Consider the following 16648-nt stretch of genomic DNA (forward strand, 5'->3'; position numbering starts at 1 on the left):
TGTTACCCAGTGGCTGAAGGACACAAACCTGTCCAGCTGTTGTGGGATACATAGTGGCAAAATTACATTTTTTTTTTTGCTTTGCTCCCATCACAAATTTAGCCCCTTAGTGAAAACTCTAACCTTAAATGTCAAGACCAGTTTGATTTACGCTACATCATGGAAATAAATGTGTTGAATAAAGCGGACACAGAATACCATTCAGCATCCTACCTGCGTGTAACAGATTTGCACATTGTTTCTGACTTTCTTCCAGGCTCCTAGACAAGCGGTTTATAACTTCTGTTTTCTCCAGTTTGCTCTCTTCTTGCTTTCTCTCAGCCTGTTTCACTTGTTCCTCCAGTCGACTACACATCTCCTTCTATTTGAAAAGCATTAGTTATAAAGAGACTAAAGAGCACTTACAAATGAAATAATGGATCTTCTCTTGCACACAAAGTGGAAATATAACGCACAAGAACACTAGGAAATCGGTCTACACATAAAATACATTTTGATGCAGTGTTAATGAGGTTACTGTACTTTAGCACATATACTGTACCTGCTGCTGCAGAGCTGCATGAACCTCATCCAGCTTCTGTTGCAGTGATAGCACTTGCTTCTCATTTTTCTGCTTAAGCATGGACACAACAGCCTCATGTTGTTCCCTAGCTCTGTGGATCGAATCAGAACGGCGCAAGTCCATAACCTGCTGCTGCATGCTGTCCATTGCAAGTTTGGAAACTTTTAACTCCTTTCTCAACTAAATATAAAACAAGAGGACAGAGACTTAAAAAAGGACATCACAATAAAGAAACACTTTTTTAACATCAAGCAAGTTTATATTCTTTCATAAAAAGAATAAAAAAAAAAAAATTAAAAAAAGATATGCATCATGTAGAAAGATTATGATACAGACTACGTATAGCAGAATTTATACATCAGACAGCTGCTTGTGTCAGATTTTGCTAGGCAGCTGTACATTATATAGGAGCTACTAACCAGACATTTTTGTTTCTAATACATATGTATATACAACACCCCCCCCCCCCCCACAAAAGACTCTAACCTGCTCATCATTTGAGGTTAAACCATCTACTGTTTTCTCCAGAGCAGCCATCTGACCTCGTAGCTGAAGCTCCACTTCTCCTGAATTCTGAAGTAACATCTGTGATTCTTGAAGGGTGATAGCTAACCCATCTTTCTCATCTAAATTATGTGATGGCAAAATAATATTCCATTGTCACTGCACATATTTAGCAGTCTTTACCATTTGTATGTGTTCAGTGCCACAATAAAATTCTAATCAACAAAGAAAATAAAGAACTTGTAGGTTTTTCAGTTCAACTTCTCTAATGTTACTATAAAACTACATTATACATGGTCTACACATCACATCTGATGCCTCAGTGATTTTAGAGGTCCTCACTGAACGGATGTGCAGAATACTAATTTTACACAAAAAAATGGTTGCCCCCACTATGTGTGTGAAATCAGTATGCTTTAAACACACAAAAAAAGGCACACTGGATAATGTACTGTAAATCATTTTACCTTTTACTATTGCAAGCTGATGATTGAGGTATCTTAGTTGGCGCTCACTTTCTTCAAGCTTTGCATTTAATTCTTCAAGTTGTCTTCCTCTCGCTTTGTAAAGAACTTGTAGTTGTACAAATTGCATATTGCTTGAAATACCTAAAATCATTGAAGAATCATACGTGTTAATATAAGAGTACTGTAGAAGACAGGTATTAAGCAATAGAAGTCATATGCCTCTCACATTCTCCGGTGTCCAGAAATTCTCTCTGAAGATCATCATAATTGTCCTCCCTTCTTGCTGGATCTTGGTTAACCACATCTTTCCGGGCAACATTTAATTGGTATGGATTGTATTTGATTTGAGTGGTCTCTGCAGGTTGATGGCCATTTCCTCCTGGCGCAGTGAAAATCTATTAAAATAGATTCAGGTTTTTTATTAGAACATATTATAAAATTAAAAATCATCCAAAAGGGTGTCCAAAGGAAAAATTTAGATTGTTCTTAATTGCCAGTGAATAATGTATTTGTGTTTAGCAAAAACAAACCTGATATTTCTCAGGCTTGGCATCGGGAAAGCTTTCAGCCATGTGACGTCCACCATTAGTGTAAGGTTTAAAGTCCTCAGGAAGATGATACAATTCACTTGTTGAACAGTGGTCAAGTTCATCATAATGACTTTCACTGTGAAAGGTTCCTACATTGGATTCCTCATTTGCATGCTCTTTGAGATAGTTGTATTTATTGTTAAAAATATTCTCTTCCTTGTCACCATTAAGGGGTCCCCATCCATTTGACATTTTGTTTCCAACTTCCTGGCTCCTGGGAGGTCCACTTTGTTGGTCCATATACTGTGCAGCATTTGGTTTATCGGTATAACCATTTTTATACTGCTAAACAAGAATACTGATATTAGGTAGACAAGGCTGAGGGTAGCAGAATAAAACATATATAACTCCCCTTTAGAAAGAAAGTTCTAATGAGCAGGGCCCTCTTGCTTCATATGCTTCTCTATCCCATACTCATACGATCATCTACTTCAAACTCCCCACAATGGCACCTAACACTTGGTTGCTGACGCCCTGCTGCTTTTGAGTGGTACGATAGTTTATAAACATTGCTGCAATACCTATGTCCATGTCCTGCATTGTTTTGTACTGTAAGTCACTGTCTTCTTGTTTGCACATTTGTTTATGTACTTTGTGAGGCGCTGCGGAACCCTTATGGCGCCATATAAATAAAGGATGATAATAATAACAACAACACTAATAAAAATATATAAATTTTTTTTTCTTTCATAGGGAAACACTTACATTTTGGTGTTCAGGTAATCCTTCATCTTTCCAAAGGGCTTCTGGGTCCCAGTGCCGATTTCTTTGGAAAAAAAAAAATACAGATGGCGGCAAGTGAGTTCCGCTTATTATACAATAACAATATTTGCGCTTTAAAATTGCATTTCAAAAATTACCTCCAATTGAAGTTCATTTAAGTATAACTTTATGTAATGTCTTTACTGGGCAATATAAAATGTATTTTTCCGAAAATTAAATACCAGGAAAATTAACACAAATTATTTCTTACTGTTCAGAAATCTCATGGTCACTGCAATCACTGTAGTTGTGTTCTGAATAAGAGGAACAGAGACTGTCATCCAGCATGTCATGGGGAAGGTCAGTTAACAACTGCTGTAACTGTAAGACAAGATCAAATAATACCAAATATCAATAATTTACCACCTCCTAATTACTACATGTTAAATAGGTAGATATTTCTCAGGAGGGTACTGTTGTATCTAGTTTAAAAAAAAAAAATTATATATATATCAGTCGTGCCCTTATATTAAGGCTGAATGGAAAAAAAAACAGAGATCTCCATAGAGAATTCCGAAGGGGGGGGGGGGGGGGGGGTCGGCATTGTGTTTATTTCTATTTGGAAGAATAAGAAGATATTTATTTATTGAGAAAGTCTTCTAAATAGTAATAATTGCATATGATCATCTACCTCCTACAATAGCGTAGCCCAAGGAGTTCCAAAACCATATAAAAAGCAAAAGGCAAGATGCAAAGTGCTTAAATACAGGTCATGAATCTCTGGAGCCTATGCAATATTATGGTTATGTTCTGCCTCAAAAAAATGCAAGTTTTCCTATTCCGCAAAAAAAAAAAAAAAAGCGATATATGATGCTAGTTAACTGTGCAAGTTGCATAATTAACTGAAGCTGGTCAAGAACATACTAGATTACATTTTTTTAGAACTGATCAAAACGTATATTTGGTGGAAGCTATTGACGCAGCATAAATGTTATTTGCATTATGCTTTAGATGTTTATATGTAATGCCTTATCACATTTATTTCACTATTCACATTTTAATTAGCAATGCTTGTTTATAATTTTATTCTTGTCTTAGCATTTTTTTTTAAAGGTAATAACAAATACCATAGTGACAAACAGAATAAATATACATACAATTAAAATTGACATTTATAAACACACAGCACTACATGGCAGATGGTGTCTGTAAATGAATCCCCAAGTGTAATTTTACACAAGGGCTTGAGGGATACAGATAAACTGGATGCATTTGTCACACTTTATTGAACATGTTTAACCACTTATCCATCTCGTAACATCTGGGGCCAAATAAAAAAAAAAAAAAAGGAATACAACTAAACAACTTCCTCACCTCTTGCTCCCTGGCATAATCCTCCTTATCATACTCATCTTCCTCTTCATGCTGGGTCTGCAATGCTCCACTATCAAAGTCTATAGACATTTTCTATTATATCACTTATTTCAATGGTGGAAACCTAGAAAACAAAATACTACAAAGACTTAAAAAAATAATACTAGAAATGTGTATTACACATAGGGCGGAATTCAATTGTATTCGCGGCCCGCATCTCCCGTCTAAAGTGAAAGGAGATCGCGGGCCGCTATACAATTGTCCAAGATGTTCGCGCTGATCGCGCCCATAGAGGTCAGGTTTAGCCGCATAAAGCAGCTAAACCCGACCAAAGTGCTGGGCGCGATCGCGAAAAGTGATGTTTGGGCACCCAAACATGTCACTTTTCGCACATTTCAGCTCTCATCCCCCAGGGGATGCGAGCTGAAATGTAGCGCTGGCAGCTGATCGCACCCGACAGGAGCAAGAATAGAATAGCTCCGTCGGGCGCGATAGCGGCTAGAAATAATTGAATTCCGCCCATAATGTCTAGAAGCCAGGACACGAAGTACAATAGTATATACCAGTGGTTCCCAAAGTGTGCGCCGTGGCACCCTGGGGTGCCTCGGGACACTTGCAGGGGTGAATTAGGTTTGTGGTTCAGCACCAAATCAAATTATATATGATCAATGTAATGTAAATATGTGGACAAACAGAAGCTCAACCCAGTCCACAACCACATAACTGAGTCTAAGGATGACAGATCAGCACAATTTACTTCACTTTACTATTTTGCTACATTTTTTCTGAATTTCTTAATAACAAACTTAAACTTAGGGGTGCCTTGAAAACAATGCTGATACTCTAGGGCGCCGTGATTCAAAAAAGTTTGGGAACCTCTGGTATATACAGATAATTCCTCTTCGATCTTTTTCGCTTGTGCGGCAAATTGCACCACGCCTGGCACGAGTTGCACACACGTGTCTCCATAGGATTGCATGGTGAACGCAGTGCGCAGTATGGCATACCGTGGCGCACTCAGCCACAGCTAAACGCATGGCGTGATGCATGTGCATATTTGCAGCGCAAGCGGAAAAATGCAAGAGGACACATCTGTACATGTCCACAGGTTCTGCAAAACCACAGCAGCAACATCATCACAGTAATAAACATAAAAAGACTACCTGACATTGCTAAATGTTCAGAGTATAATTCCAAGTATTGAGGCAACATAAGTCTGGTTGTTGGGTAAATACAAGTCCCAGCAGTCCTGTCAGCCTCTGAAGCAGGTTGAAGACCGGTGGCTCCACAACGATTACATAGCTAATATGCACATGGGACTTGTGCGCTGCATGTGACTAGTAATATAGGCGCATACGTCTCCGGGTGACACAGGCGCAGGCACTCACCTCAGCAGCCCCGGCTCCCCACAGCAGCCCCGGACATACAGATGCATACACACAGCTCCCACTTCCCTCTCAACAGTCAAAATGGGAAACAAGTCACTGATTCGCCCCACAATGGTGTGAGTGACAGTGCCGCCACCCAATAAAAAATGGATATTTGCTTGTCCAGGCCTCTGATAGGGGAATAGCACGTAGCTATAAGGCTAGGTTTACTGGGCTAACAACAAGCAGTGAAGTTAGACTGCGCAGTGTAACCAACAGCCTGGAGGGATTGTTCAGGTGGGCGGGGCAGTGGCGCGATAGGCAGCGGGAAGGCTGTGCGCTCATCTGGTTGGTTGAAAGCAGCTGCTGGCTGCTGCTGCTGCTCATGCTCAACGCTACAGGTAGTACAGTGTGTGTACATATACTGTATGTGATCATAGTTGCCAAGTTCGCTTATAACAAGCGGACTTGGGCTTGTGTTTTTCCCCAGTTGCTTGTTTTTTTTGGATGGTAGCTTGTTTTTGGGCTTAATAGCCAGGTCCCACTACTAAGGTGAGCAAATGTTATATAGCTCTTTCACCAATCCATTTATGTTTAGCTGTCTGTCTGTATGTATATCTCTCTGTATATGTAGTTATATAGATTTGGTTAACTAGAATGACTCGTTTAAACGATCAATAGAAGTTACATTTTCCCATATGTCAGTTATTTTGTTTTGACGTGTTTGTTTAAATTACTCTTTTGTCCTGTACTTTACCATGCACAGAGGGCCAGATTCACCAGTGCACACTAGATGCTTGGGAATCTGCGCAGAATGGGTCCAGCTATATCGCACAGGCACCTGTATGCATTTGCCCGATTGACAGGCAGAGGAGTTTGCGGGGCGGAGACGGCCTGCGTTCGTGGAAACGGGAGCATGTTGCCTCTGTTTTCTGCATTCCCGGAAACGGGAGCATGTAGCCCCCATTTTCCAGGAGTGGCAAGGCTAGGATCTGCATCCATGGACGCAGACTTCCTGGCCTTGCATGATGACAGAACACAGCCCGCTTCAGCTACCGCGTCCTGACCAAAGGTGCAACCATCGCGATCGATGGTTGCAATGACGATCCCAGACTGCAACCTTGGTCGCAGCCTGGGATCACAGATGCAGCAAGGAGATTTCAGGCACCTTCTGCTGCATTTGCATTTTAGGAAGGACGGAATTACAAAGCTGCTTGTGTGCGGCTTTGCAATTTCATCCTATGCCGAATCAGGCCCCGAGTGCCCTGCGCTTTACTTCGCACAGTGGAGTCTATGCGTAGAGCAGGGAAAAGCCGTTTTTATATTTATATGTATTTTAATAAATTGAACAATAACTTTGTGGTTTTAATTAAATTACCCCCACCCCCGTACCACCATATTACCTTGGGCTTATGTTTTGGGCTTTATCAGATTGGGTTGGGCTTGTTTTTCACTCAAGAATTGCTTGTTTCTCATTTTAGAGTTGGCAACAGTGTATGTGATGTCCTGACTCCTGGCTGTCTCTTCAGTGAGGCTGATCGGGGCACAGTGCTAAGGGGTATTAATATTATTGCAGTCACGTGTCTTGAATACCTACTCTGGATTATATATTCATCAGAGCCGTAACTAGACTTTTTGGTGCTCCCATCCCATTTTTTAAATAGGACATAAGATAGTGCACCTGAAAAGGGGCCATGGCTTAATTGGAAAGGGCCAAGGAAGAGATAGGAACACTCCTGGGGTAGCCAGGAGATGCTGGGGATAAAAAAAGAGGAAGCTACAAGTGAGAATGATAATAAACAGGAAAATTGTCATGGCACTGGTCGCACTACCCTAGTTAAAGCCTGATATTCATTATTTATTTTTGATACCATATCTATCCAACAAGCATGTTTTTTACAATACTGTGGAAGAGTTTGAAACGGATCTCTTTTGGTATGCGTTTATGTGTACAGTAGAATCAGTGGCGTATTTATAATGGGTGTGCGGTGCACACGGGCCCCTGGGTCCAGGGGGGTCCGCACCGCACACCCTGCACCCATAGTATACTTACCTCTCAGGAGTCCCAAGGTGGCTCCGGTGTCTGCGCCTGTAATAAACGTTTGTGCATGCGCAGTACAGGGAAAATGGCCACCGCTGCCATTTTGCCATTTTCCCGGTGACCTGCGCATGCGCTATAGACTTTGGGCACACTCTAGTGCCCAGAGTCTGTAAGTGCGGTGCTGTCTGCGCACCGCTCAGTGCACTGCCGCTGGACGGAGAGGAGGGGGCCCGTGACGGAGACTGCACACGGACCCCCTCCTCTCTAGAAACGCCCCTGAGTAGAATACATGGACGGCAGGGGTGGATTAGGATGGAAAACCTAAGTTTCTGGAAGCAGTCCTAATGGAGGCAGGGTTTTTTGAAGGGACGGGTCTGTAGAGGGGGGTGAGATCAGAGCCATAACAGGGCACAGTTGCACCCTGTGCCGGCCACTAAGCGTTCAAAGTCATGTTGTGCGGAAAGGGCACATCAGTCAGAATCCCAACGGTAAGTATTAGGGTGTGGGTTAGGGTTAATGCAAGAAAAAGAACTAGCAAGTAGATTCTATATCAGGCGCTGCATAGGGTAGTGTTTCTAAAGCTGCTGTAGTAGATGAGGCTAGTCAACCTCAATAAGATAGGTATTAGAAAGGGTATTAACAGCACTATAACTTAACAAGTAATGTATGTATAAGATGGAATGGATTGAACAGTAAATATTTAATAAATATAATAGATAATTTTTTAGCAGAAATAATTAACATAATGCACATGAATAAATATAAAAACAATATCAAGGAGGGGCGTGGCTTGGCATAGCATGGAGTGACAACGTCGCGCTGTAGCTCCCGCGGATTCTCCAGGTTTTGATCCTGTTCCCCTGGTGGTCTAGGGATGACAACTTTCCTGCTGGTGTGGGTACATCTCCTGCGGCCTCCGGTGCCTTGCTGTAACTGCGTCTGATGCGGGACGTCTTGAGACCTGTGGCGGTGTCTGCTGTCCTGTCCATGGGCGCTCCTGACGTGTGCGGGACGTTGCCGCGAAGCTGACCATTACCTCCTCCTGCGGCTGTTATACTCCGTCCGAAGCGACCCGCTCTGCTGTCGCGCGGTGTTGGGGGTGTTTGCTGCCTGTTGTCGCTCCTCCGCTGGGTCTCTGGTTTGGTGAGTCACTGTGCGGCCGCCATCTTGGATCCTGGAGTTTCCTGGGCTGTGCTCCTCCATTGTACTCCTCCTGCTGTGTACTGCTCCCCTGCTGCAGCTGTTAGTCTACAGTGCTCCCTATTGTTGGTGAACTTTTGGATTATATCCTTCCTGTCTGACTAAGAGTACCTCCTGGTTCCTAAAAGGTGGAGCATATTAAATTCATAATAGCTGTGCTGCAGGTTGTTAGCATATAGTCACTATCTCTGCAGTGCCTCTTATATTATAGTGTGTGTGGAGTGCCCTCATATTATTAGTGGGGAAAACTGGCAATGCCACTGAGGCTGGTGCCAGGCTGGAGAAATATGCCAGAACCTCTTAGGCACCTCAATCATCTAATCCGGTTGTGGCTGACCCCCCTCCCCTCCACCTCTTGAGGGTGATGCTGACCATAGTGGTGTGTCACATTCCACTCAGCAAATTTTACAGGCCATTTCTACTTCTGAGCAACGAGTCACTTAAAAAATTGGCTAGGTTCAGATTGATCTGTCCCTGCTCTGCCAGGATCTACAAAAAATAGAGCGAGTGGGTGAAGCTGAGCACCGTATTTCGGATCTGGAAGATGTCACCTCTCCGTTAAAGCATAAAGTTGAGGATTTGTCTTCTCATGTGGCATCCATTCAAGCTAAACTTTCTGATGTTGAGGGTCGGCTTAGACGCAACAATAGCTGTCTTTTTGGTCTTCCTGAGCGGTCAGAGGGCTCTACTCCTGAGAAATTTCTCGAGGACTGGCAAATTCATCTATTTACCCATAAGGCTTTCAGTCCCAAATTTTCTGTGGATCATGCCCACAGGCTCCCCTCCAGACCTCCTCCACCTGGAGCTCCTGCTAGAACCTTCATTGTCCGTCTGCTACACTTTAAAGATCGGGAAACTGTTCTTCGTTTGTCCCGTATCAAGGGTCCACTGCAGTTTGAGAATCATTCTGTTTCAGTTTTCCCGGATTTTGCATTGGAGGTGCAGAAGAGTCGCTCGCAGTTCTTGCAGGTCAAGCATAAACTCTGGGACAGTAATATCCAGTACTCCATGTTGTTTCCTGCAAGATTGCGAGTGGTGCATAATAATACTACTCATTTATTGCTACTCCCCATGATGCGGAGGCATGGTTGGAGAGGCAGCCCTGTGCTTCTAGTTGAAATTTCTTCGTTTCAAATTGTTTGAATCTCTCAATCTGGGTGCTTGATATACACACTGCTACAGGCTTCTGTAGTAATTTATGCAAGCCCTTTTTTTTTTTCTTCCAATTTATTCTCTGCGCTAATTAAACTGAATGGAAAATATGGCTAAAAATGAAAATGATTTATAAAAAATCATTTAATATCAGACAGACATTAATACAATATATCAATTTGACTGGTCAAAATAAAACAAAAACATATATATACATATACAATGGAATAGTTTAAAAATACAAAATAAATTAAAATAAATCACAGATAATAGCTTTAGTATATCTAAAGGAGGTGGATCCTACAAAAGAACTGGTATATACCAGTAATCAAGAGTTTATAATCCACACCTGCAATATGACCAGAGTCTCATTCAAATAGTAGTGTACTTTTAGTATGTCTCTATATGTCATACATAATAATTGGATGGATAGGCTTCCAGACCAAATCACATGAAGTCATGCACTCAGGAGAAATAGAGAAGAAATAAATTGAACACTGTCACTTCTCCGGTGGGAGGCATCCGGCAACAATAGTGGATGTTGCTAGTGGTAACCGCTTAAGCTGGACATAGGTACATGTGAGGGAGGCAATATCTCCAATGGGAAGATTACAGGCCGCGACTATCTTGCATATGTGAAGGCCTTCGAGTCGGTAGAATGGGGTTATTTGTGGGCCATGCTCCGCAAATTTTCCTTTGGCCCCCGTTTCATTCACTGGATTCGCCTCCTGTATTCTTCGGCAGCTCGAGTGTCTGTAAGTGGGTATATGTCAGCTTTTTTCCCTTTAGCAAGGGGAACTTGCCAGGGTTGTCTGCTGTCTCCTGCCATTTTTGCCATAGCTATTGAGTCACTGGCTTGTTTATTACGTGCAGATCCTAATGTTCGAGGTATTAAATTTGGTGCAGTTGAGGATATTGTGGCCCTATATGCAGATGACATGCTTTTGTTTTTAAATGATTCGGAGGATTCATTGGAATCGGTGTTGCTTATTATTGAATTGTTTGGTGTTTTTTCAGGATTGCTTATCAATTGGGATAAATCTAACATAGTCCCCATTTCCGGCCGTATTCCTGAACGAGAGCAGCTGTCTTGCCTCTTGCAGTGGACCATAAGATTTAAATACTTGGATGTGTGGATTACACCCCTGGCCTTGGACTATATTTCACAAAATGTTGATCCCATAGCAGCTAATTTTAAGGCGAAGGTCCATGTATGGAAAAAATTGCCCCTGTCGCTTCTGGGACGAATAAACTTATTCAAGATGTCTATTCAACCCAAGTATCTGTATATTCTGCAACATTCTCCAGTTTATGTCCCCAAGAGGGTGTTTTCAACTATTGATAGTATACTTTCTTCTTTTATATGGGGTCATGGGTCTGCTAGAATATCCATTAGAGCCCTTTATAGGTCATGGGCTTCCTGGGGGGCTGGCTGTTTCTAATCTTCGGTTTTATTACATAGCCGCTCAGTTAGCTCATTTGTATGATTGGGTATCTGGTTCCGCACTGCGCTTTCTGGCTGAGTGGGTGGGAGCTTTCCTTGCCCCCTTATTTCTACTTTCTAGTATGTCTGCCTCTGGATTACCCCCTTTACCTCGCAGGCTTTGTTAATTTGGCGTTATGCTCATACCCTCTTTGATTGGTCTGATATGGGAGCTGATTCCCCTCTTTGGTTTAATAGATCTTATCCTCAACTATTTAAGCTATCGTCGGATAATATTTGGCTTCTGAAGGGTGTTAAGACTCTAGGTCAAGTATATGAGGGTGGAAACTTTAAATATTTTCAGCAGCTAAAATCTGACTTTGCTATTCCTAATACATCTTTTTTTCGATACTTGCAACTGTGACATGCTGTACATATACAATTTGCCTGTGCTTCTCCTGTGTTCTCACCGTCTCCTGTTAAGTCCTTAGTTTCAACTGTGGGATCTAGGAGTAGGGTGTCCTCTATTTATTCAGTTCTTAATGATAGATTCTGTCCAGAATTGCTTTTGCCTCTTAAGTTAAAATGGGTAACTGATTTGGGCCCACTCTCTGACGAACACTGGTCTCAAATATTAGGTTCAATTAAATATACTACACCGTGTGTTAGATATCAACAGATACATTTTTATGTCCTGCATAGAGTTTATCGTACACCTGTTTTTTTGCTCCGTGCTGGTCTTAGGGAGGATTCTCTTTGTCCTCTATGTCAGGAGGAGAATGCTGGGTTTTGGCACTTATTATGGGACTGCCCGCTAATATATAAATATATATATATATATATATATATATATATATATATTATTGGGAACATGTGTGGAGGGATATCCTGGCCACGGACACCTCTTGGCCGAGCCCTGAACTTTGTTTATTCTGACTTGATCTGGAAGAAACACACTCTTTGGTATTGTACTTTTATGTTATGTGTCTTTCTACGCTGGCCAAGGTCATTGTAGCTCGAATGTGGTTTGTGTCTGACCTTCCTGATGTGCTTAAGTGAAGAATCCTGGTGAGTGATGTGATCAGACACAAAAAGCATATGTTCAGATCTCGTAATTGTCTAAATTTCATGATAAAATGTGATAGATGGTGCCATTCAAGATTGGGCAGAATTAATGGTGTTGCTGCAACTATATAACTATCCTTGCCTCTTTTTGTTATGAGTGGGATGTGCTTGTCTGGGTTTGGGCAAAAGCAACTGTCATATTCACTTAGCTAGTGCTCTACTGGATATCGTAATATGTTTATATTCTTAATTGCTGGTATTTAATGTGTTCTGACTAACAAGGTGATTATTTTGTTATTTCTAGTGATGATCTCTGTATATCGCCTGAGGAATAGATAGAAAAAATATATCTGTAAGGATTGCTCTGTTCTGTTATGAGATTTATCCAGTATATATCACTCCTTTCTTCTTTATGTGCATGTTTTACTATGTATGCAGCTGATGACTTTGTTTTGTTTTGTATTGTTTGTACTTTTGTAATTTTGGAAACTTGTTTTCAATAAAAAATACTTGATTTAAAAAAATAAATATATCAATAGTATATGATAGGCATGTGGGACAATTGATATGTAATAGAAGGAAAAGACACATGTTCCTAGTGTAGCCTCTTAAAATGCTGGAATTGGTTGGTTGATGTCACATTAATATAAAAACAGTCTCATATAATTACCACTGTGATCCAAAATAAAGGGGTCTTTAGCAGGGATGTCCTGCACGCTGGTAATCCCTTGGTGGAGATTGACCTTTGTGGACGGAGTTTGCTGAGTAAGGCCCTCATTCAGAGCCGTACGCTCTGAGCAGAGCGCACGCTCTGAATGAGGGCCGGGCTCCATTTTCATGGAGCGTCCTCCTGGACGCTCGTATAGCTGTGGGTCACCACCCACAGGCTATACGAGCGTGCATTGTGATGGTCGCGATGGTCGAGACCATCGCGACCATCGAATTTGCGAGCCGGAGCCTGCGGTTGAGGTTTTCAACCGCAAGCTCCGGAGTGATTTTGGCTCTATCAGAGCCAAAATCACTCCCACTGACATCACTAGTGATGTCAGTGGGCCGGCTTCTGACGGGAGGCGTTCCCGTGGGAACGCCCCTGTCAGGGAGGCACGCCCCCGGCACGCCCACCAAAGGGGGCGTGCTGTCAATCAACATTGACAGCACGCCCCCTTTGTTCGGACACAACGAGCGAAGGACTTTCCTTCGCTCGTCGCGTCTGGCGCATGCGCACGACGGAGCTCCCTCCGTCGTGCGCATGCTCAGTCCATAACATTGACCCACTTGCGAGCGGACAGCCGCTCGCGAGTGGGTCTGAATCAGGCCCTAAGTTGTTTAGTGACAAAAAAACACCATATTATATCCAGTTGGTAATGAGGAATCCGGAGCATGGTTCAGGTGTTCCAGGATGAAAATAGAGTACCAATGCAAAGCAAAGTCCAGTACAGATGCTACGTGACGCGTTTCCCTGTGTGTCCCGTTTCCCTGTGTGTCCCACAGCTTTTTCAAAGGATAATGATCTGTACTTCTAATGGGATTTTTATGCCCTAACCAATATGGCTTCTAATTAAGACACCTGTGTAGTGTAATCCATTGCATTTACAAAGAAGGTATAAAATAATAAAATAATCATTTATAAAGAAAAGCATACATTTTAATAGAAGGCAAAACATTAAAAATGTAAGATTTTATACACAGTATTCCTGGATCTAAACGAGATGTTTGTCTTGTGATAATTCAAAATTTAACTTTACTTCCTGGTCATGTGTGGTAAATAAACCCTCACATGACCCAGGTGTGTCCAGTAATAATATATTTATTTTTTTTATCTGATGGGAAGGTAAACTCCCTTTGGCTATATCACTAGTCATGTGACTAGTGTAACCACATAGAAGGCTTTTAGCCTATTATGTTTAAAGCTGGTGGTGCGCATCCTTATTGACGTGAGCACGCCCTTAGTCACGTGAGCGCAATGGTGCGCGTCCTTAAGCACTCACTAATTGTATAGATTGCTCATACAGGAAGAGCCCTAATGTGGGGACGGACTTCCACCAATCTAGACGGCGGACGTCACAGATCACGTGATCGGACCTGCCTGACCAATCTCAAGGGAGCAAAGGCTTTGCCATAAGTCCATGTGGCACGCGTCATATTTCACATGATTGCACCCGCTGGAACAACAATGGGCACGATTCAATTCGGTGCGATGTAAATAGCGCCGGGAGATAGCTCCCGGAGCTATTCAATTAATCGCGCTGTTAGGTCGGGGAAGGCTCGTTATAGCGCCTTAAACAGGGTGTTTAGGCGTGATAACGGGCATTCCCCGACCTAACTTCCCGGCGCGAGGCTGTTTTCCCGGCGCTAAGGGCAGAAAACAGCCTCTCGCCGGGACTTTTGTCGGATTTCTTCTCTCATCCCAGGAGGGATGAGAGAAGAAATCATTAGTCGGACTTGTCAGCGCGGTGTATTGAATAGCTCCGGGAGCTAACTCCCGGAGCTATTTACATCGCGCTGAATAGAATCGAGCCCAATATGTTAGTTTCTAAAATAATAGGAGCAGCGGCGTGTATCTAGGGATGCATAGTAGGACATATATAAATTTAAGTGAGTCAGGTATAATGTGATTTTATTGTCCACCAGCACCCTTATCCATACCGGAAGTGAAGTTGTACACCTCTCTGAAGTAATTCAGGGTGTACTGGTCACATGAACATTAGGAGCCAATTATACAGGGCCATTTGTATATGGACCCATGATAAGGTAAATAGAACTATACATATATGTGAAATAATTATCAAAACATATAATAGGGGGGGCGTGGCCTGGAGTAGCTAGGAGAAGGAAGCCGTTTGCCAGCTCTTATCCTTCAAATATACTGTTTTTCCTGGTTGTTTCTCACCCAGACTGGGTATTCCAGTGTGTTACCTTTACCAGACTACCTTGGGCTTTGAGGTGGGAGTTTGCATGCAGTGGCTCTCAGTTGATTTCCTGGAATCTCCAGCGGCCAGGTCCTCTCTCACTGGGGCTTGTTTCCCTGTCTCCGGCTCCCGGCGCTGACTCCTGTTATTATACTTACCTGTGCACTCTATCCTGGTGCCTGACGGCGTCCTGTGGGATCCGATGTGTGACTCCTGCCGGCTCTTATCTGTATCGGTTGGGGAGTATTGGATGCGGACATTGGCCATCTTGTCTTCTTGGGCGGTGGCTGTGAGTCTTCCTGCGCGCAAACATCTTTGCTGCTGCGTCTGATCTGCTTTGTAGTTCCCAGTTTCAGCGGTCATCTGAATATTTCTCCGGCTGGTAAGCTCTGGTGGTGTGCTAGCCGCCATCATCTTGCCACTGATTTCCCTACTGGCTGCTACTCCAGGTTTTCCTGCCTTGCTGAGACAATTAAAGCGGTGGCTAAGTACCTCAAAGATGGATAGCTCTATGCAGCAAATTATCCAGGCTATTAATGCCTTTACTTTAGGGCTGCTTACCAAGCTTGAAGATGTGATGATTATGTCTATGAGTTATGCAGCTGCTATCAGCATGTCTCCTGCAACAGTGCAATATTTGGATGTATCCTGTCCAAGGTCTGTGTTTACCTCTGATTCTGATGCCCTCTCAGTTTATGGATGTCTCAATTTTGCTGAGGTTCTTACAGAGATCCGTTCTTCACTTCCACCAGACAAGTTGAAGTTCCAGGACTTATTCTTAAAGTACTCCATGACCCTTTTTATTTACTCTCAGATGGCAGTAAGTTTACAGAATTTATTGCTTCCATACTCTATAGTGTGTCCTTAGGGAGATGGAGATGGGACTATTTATATAATTTTACAAGAGGCTGGGGCCTGGCCAGATTAAGATTAATATTTTGAAACCTAATATTTTGTTCAAAAGTCTCTTTGGGTATTTTCTTTTTGATTATTATTATTATTATTATTATTATTATTATTATTATTATCCAGTTGTCTGCAATACTTAATTATTTTATTTATTCAGTATATATATATGATAATAATAACAACACTAATATATATATATATATGTATATGTATAATGTTAAGTATATTATATGGAATAAACACCATTTCTTTATAATGTGGGAGATCTGGGAAGAACCTAGCTTAGGGTCATTAGTCTATTGCTCTCATTAGATACATGGGTTTCTGTTATCCTATATTAGCCTTGCCCTTGTCATATATGTGTTTTACTATCCTTTTGTCTG

The 16648-nt window shown here is 42.2% G+C and overlaps 1 protein-coding gene across 5 annotated transcripts in view; it reads right to left on the minus strand.

Moving 5' to 3' along the window:
• CEP152 (centrosomal protein 152) overlaps positions 1 to 5656 on the minus strand; it is a 131686-nt gene extending 126030 nt beyond the window's left edge. For 2 of the 5 annotated variants that reach the window (XM_088472798.1, XM_088472794.1), the window contains exons 1-10: positions 5588 to 5656; positions 4200 to 4323; positions 3097 to 3206; positions 2829 to 2889; positions 2064 to 2408; positions 1760 to 1928; positions 1534 to 1674; positions 1049 to 1188; positions 542 to 742; positions 214 to 361 (exon numbers count right to left, since the gene is read on the minus strand). In XM_088472798.1, coding sequence (XP_088328924.1) covers positions 214 to 361; positions 542 to 742; positions 1049 to 1188; positions 1534 to 1674; positions 1760 to 1928; positions 2064 to 2408; positions 2829 to 2889; positions 3097 to 3206; positions 4200 to 4289 — 1405 coding nt within the window. In that variant the 5' untranslated portion in view covers positions 4290 to 4323; positions 5588 to 5656. Of the gene's footprint in view, positions 1 to 213; positions 362 to 541; positions 743 to 1048; positions 1189 to 1533; positions 1675 to 1759; positions 1929 to 2063; positions 2409 to 2828; positions 2890 to 3096; positions 3207 to 4199; positions 4339 to 5362; positions 5434 to 5587 lie in introns of those variants that run through there. The other 3 variants (XM_088472797.1, XM_088472795.1, XM_088472796.1) reach the window with 3 other exon arrangements.
• Positions 5657 to 16648: the final 10992 nt, after the last annotated feature.

The sequence above is a fragment of the Taudactylus pleione genome, unplaced genomic scaffold, assembly GCF_031769625.1.
Source record: "Taudactylus pleione unplaced genomic scaffold, aTauple2 ptg000129l, whole genome shotgun sequence".
In the NCBI taxonomy this organism is placed as follows: Eukaryota; Metazoa; Chordata; class Amphibia; order Anura; family Myobatrachidae; genus Taudactylus; species Taudactylus pleione.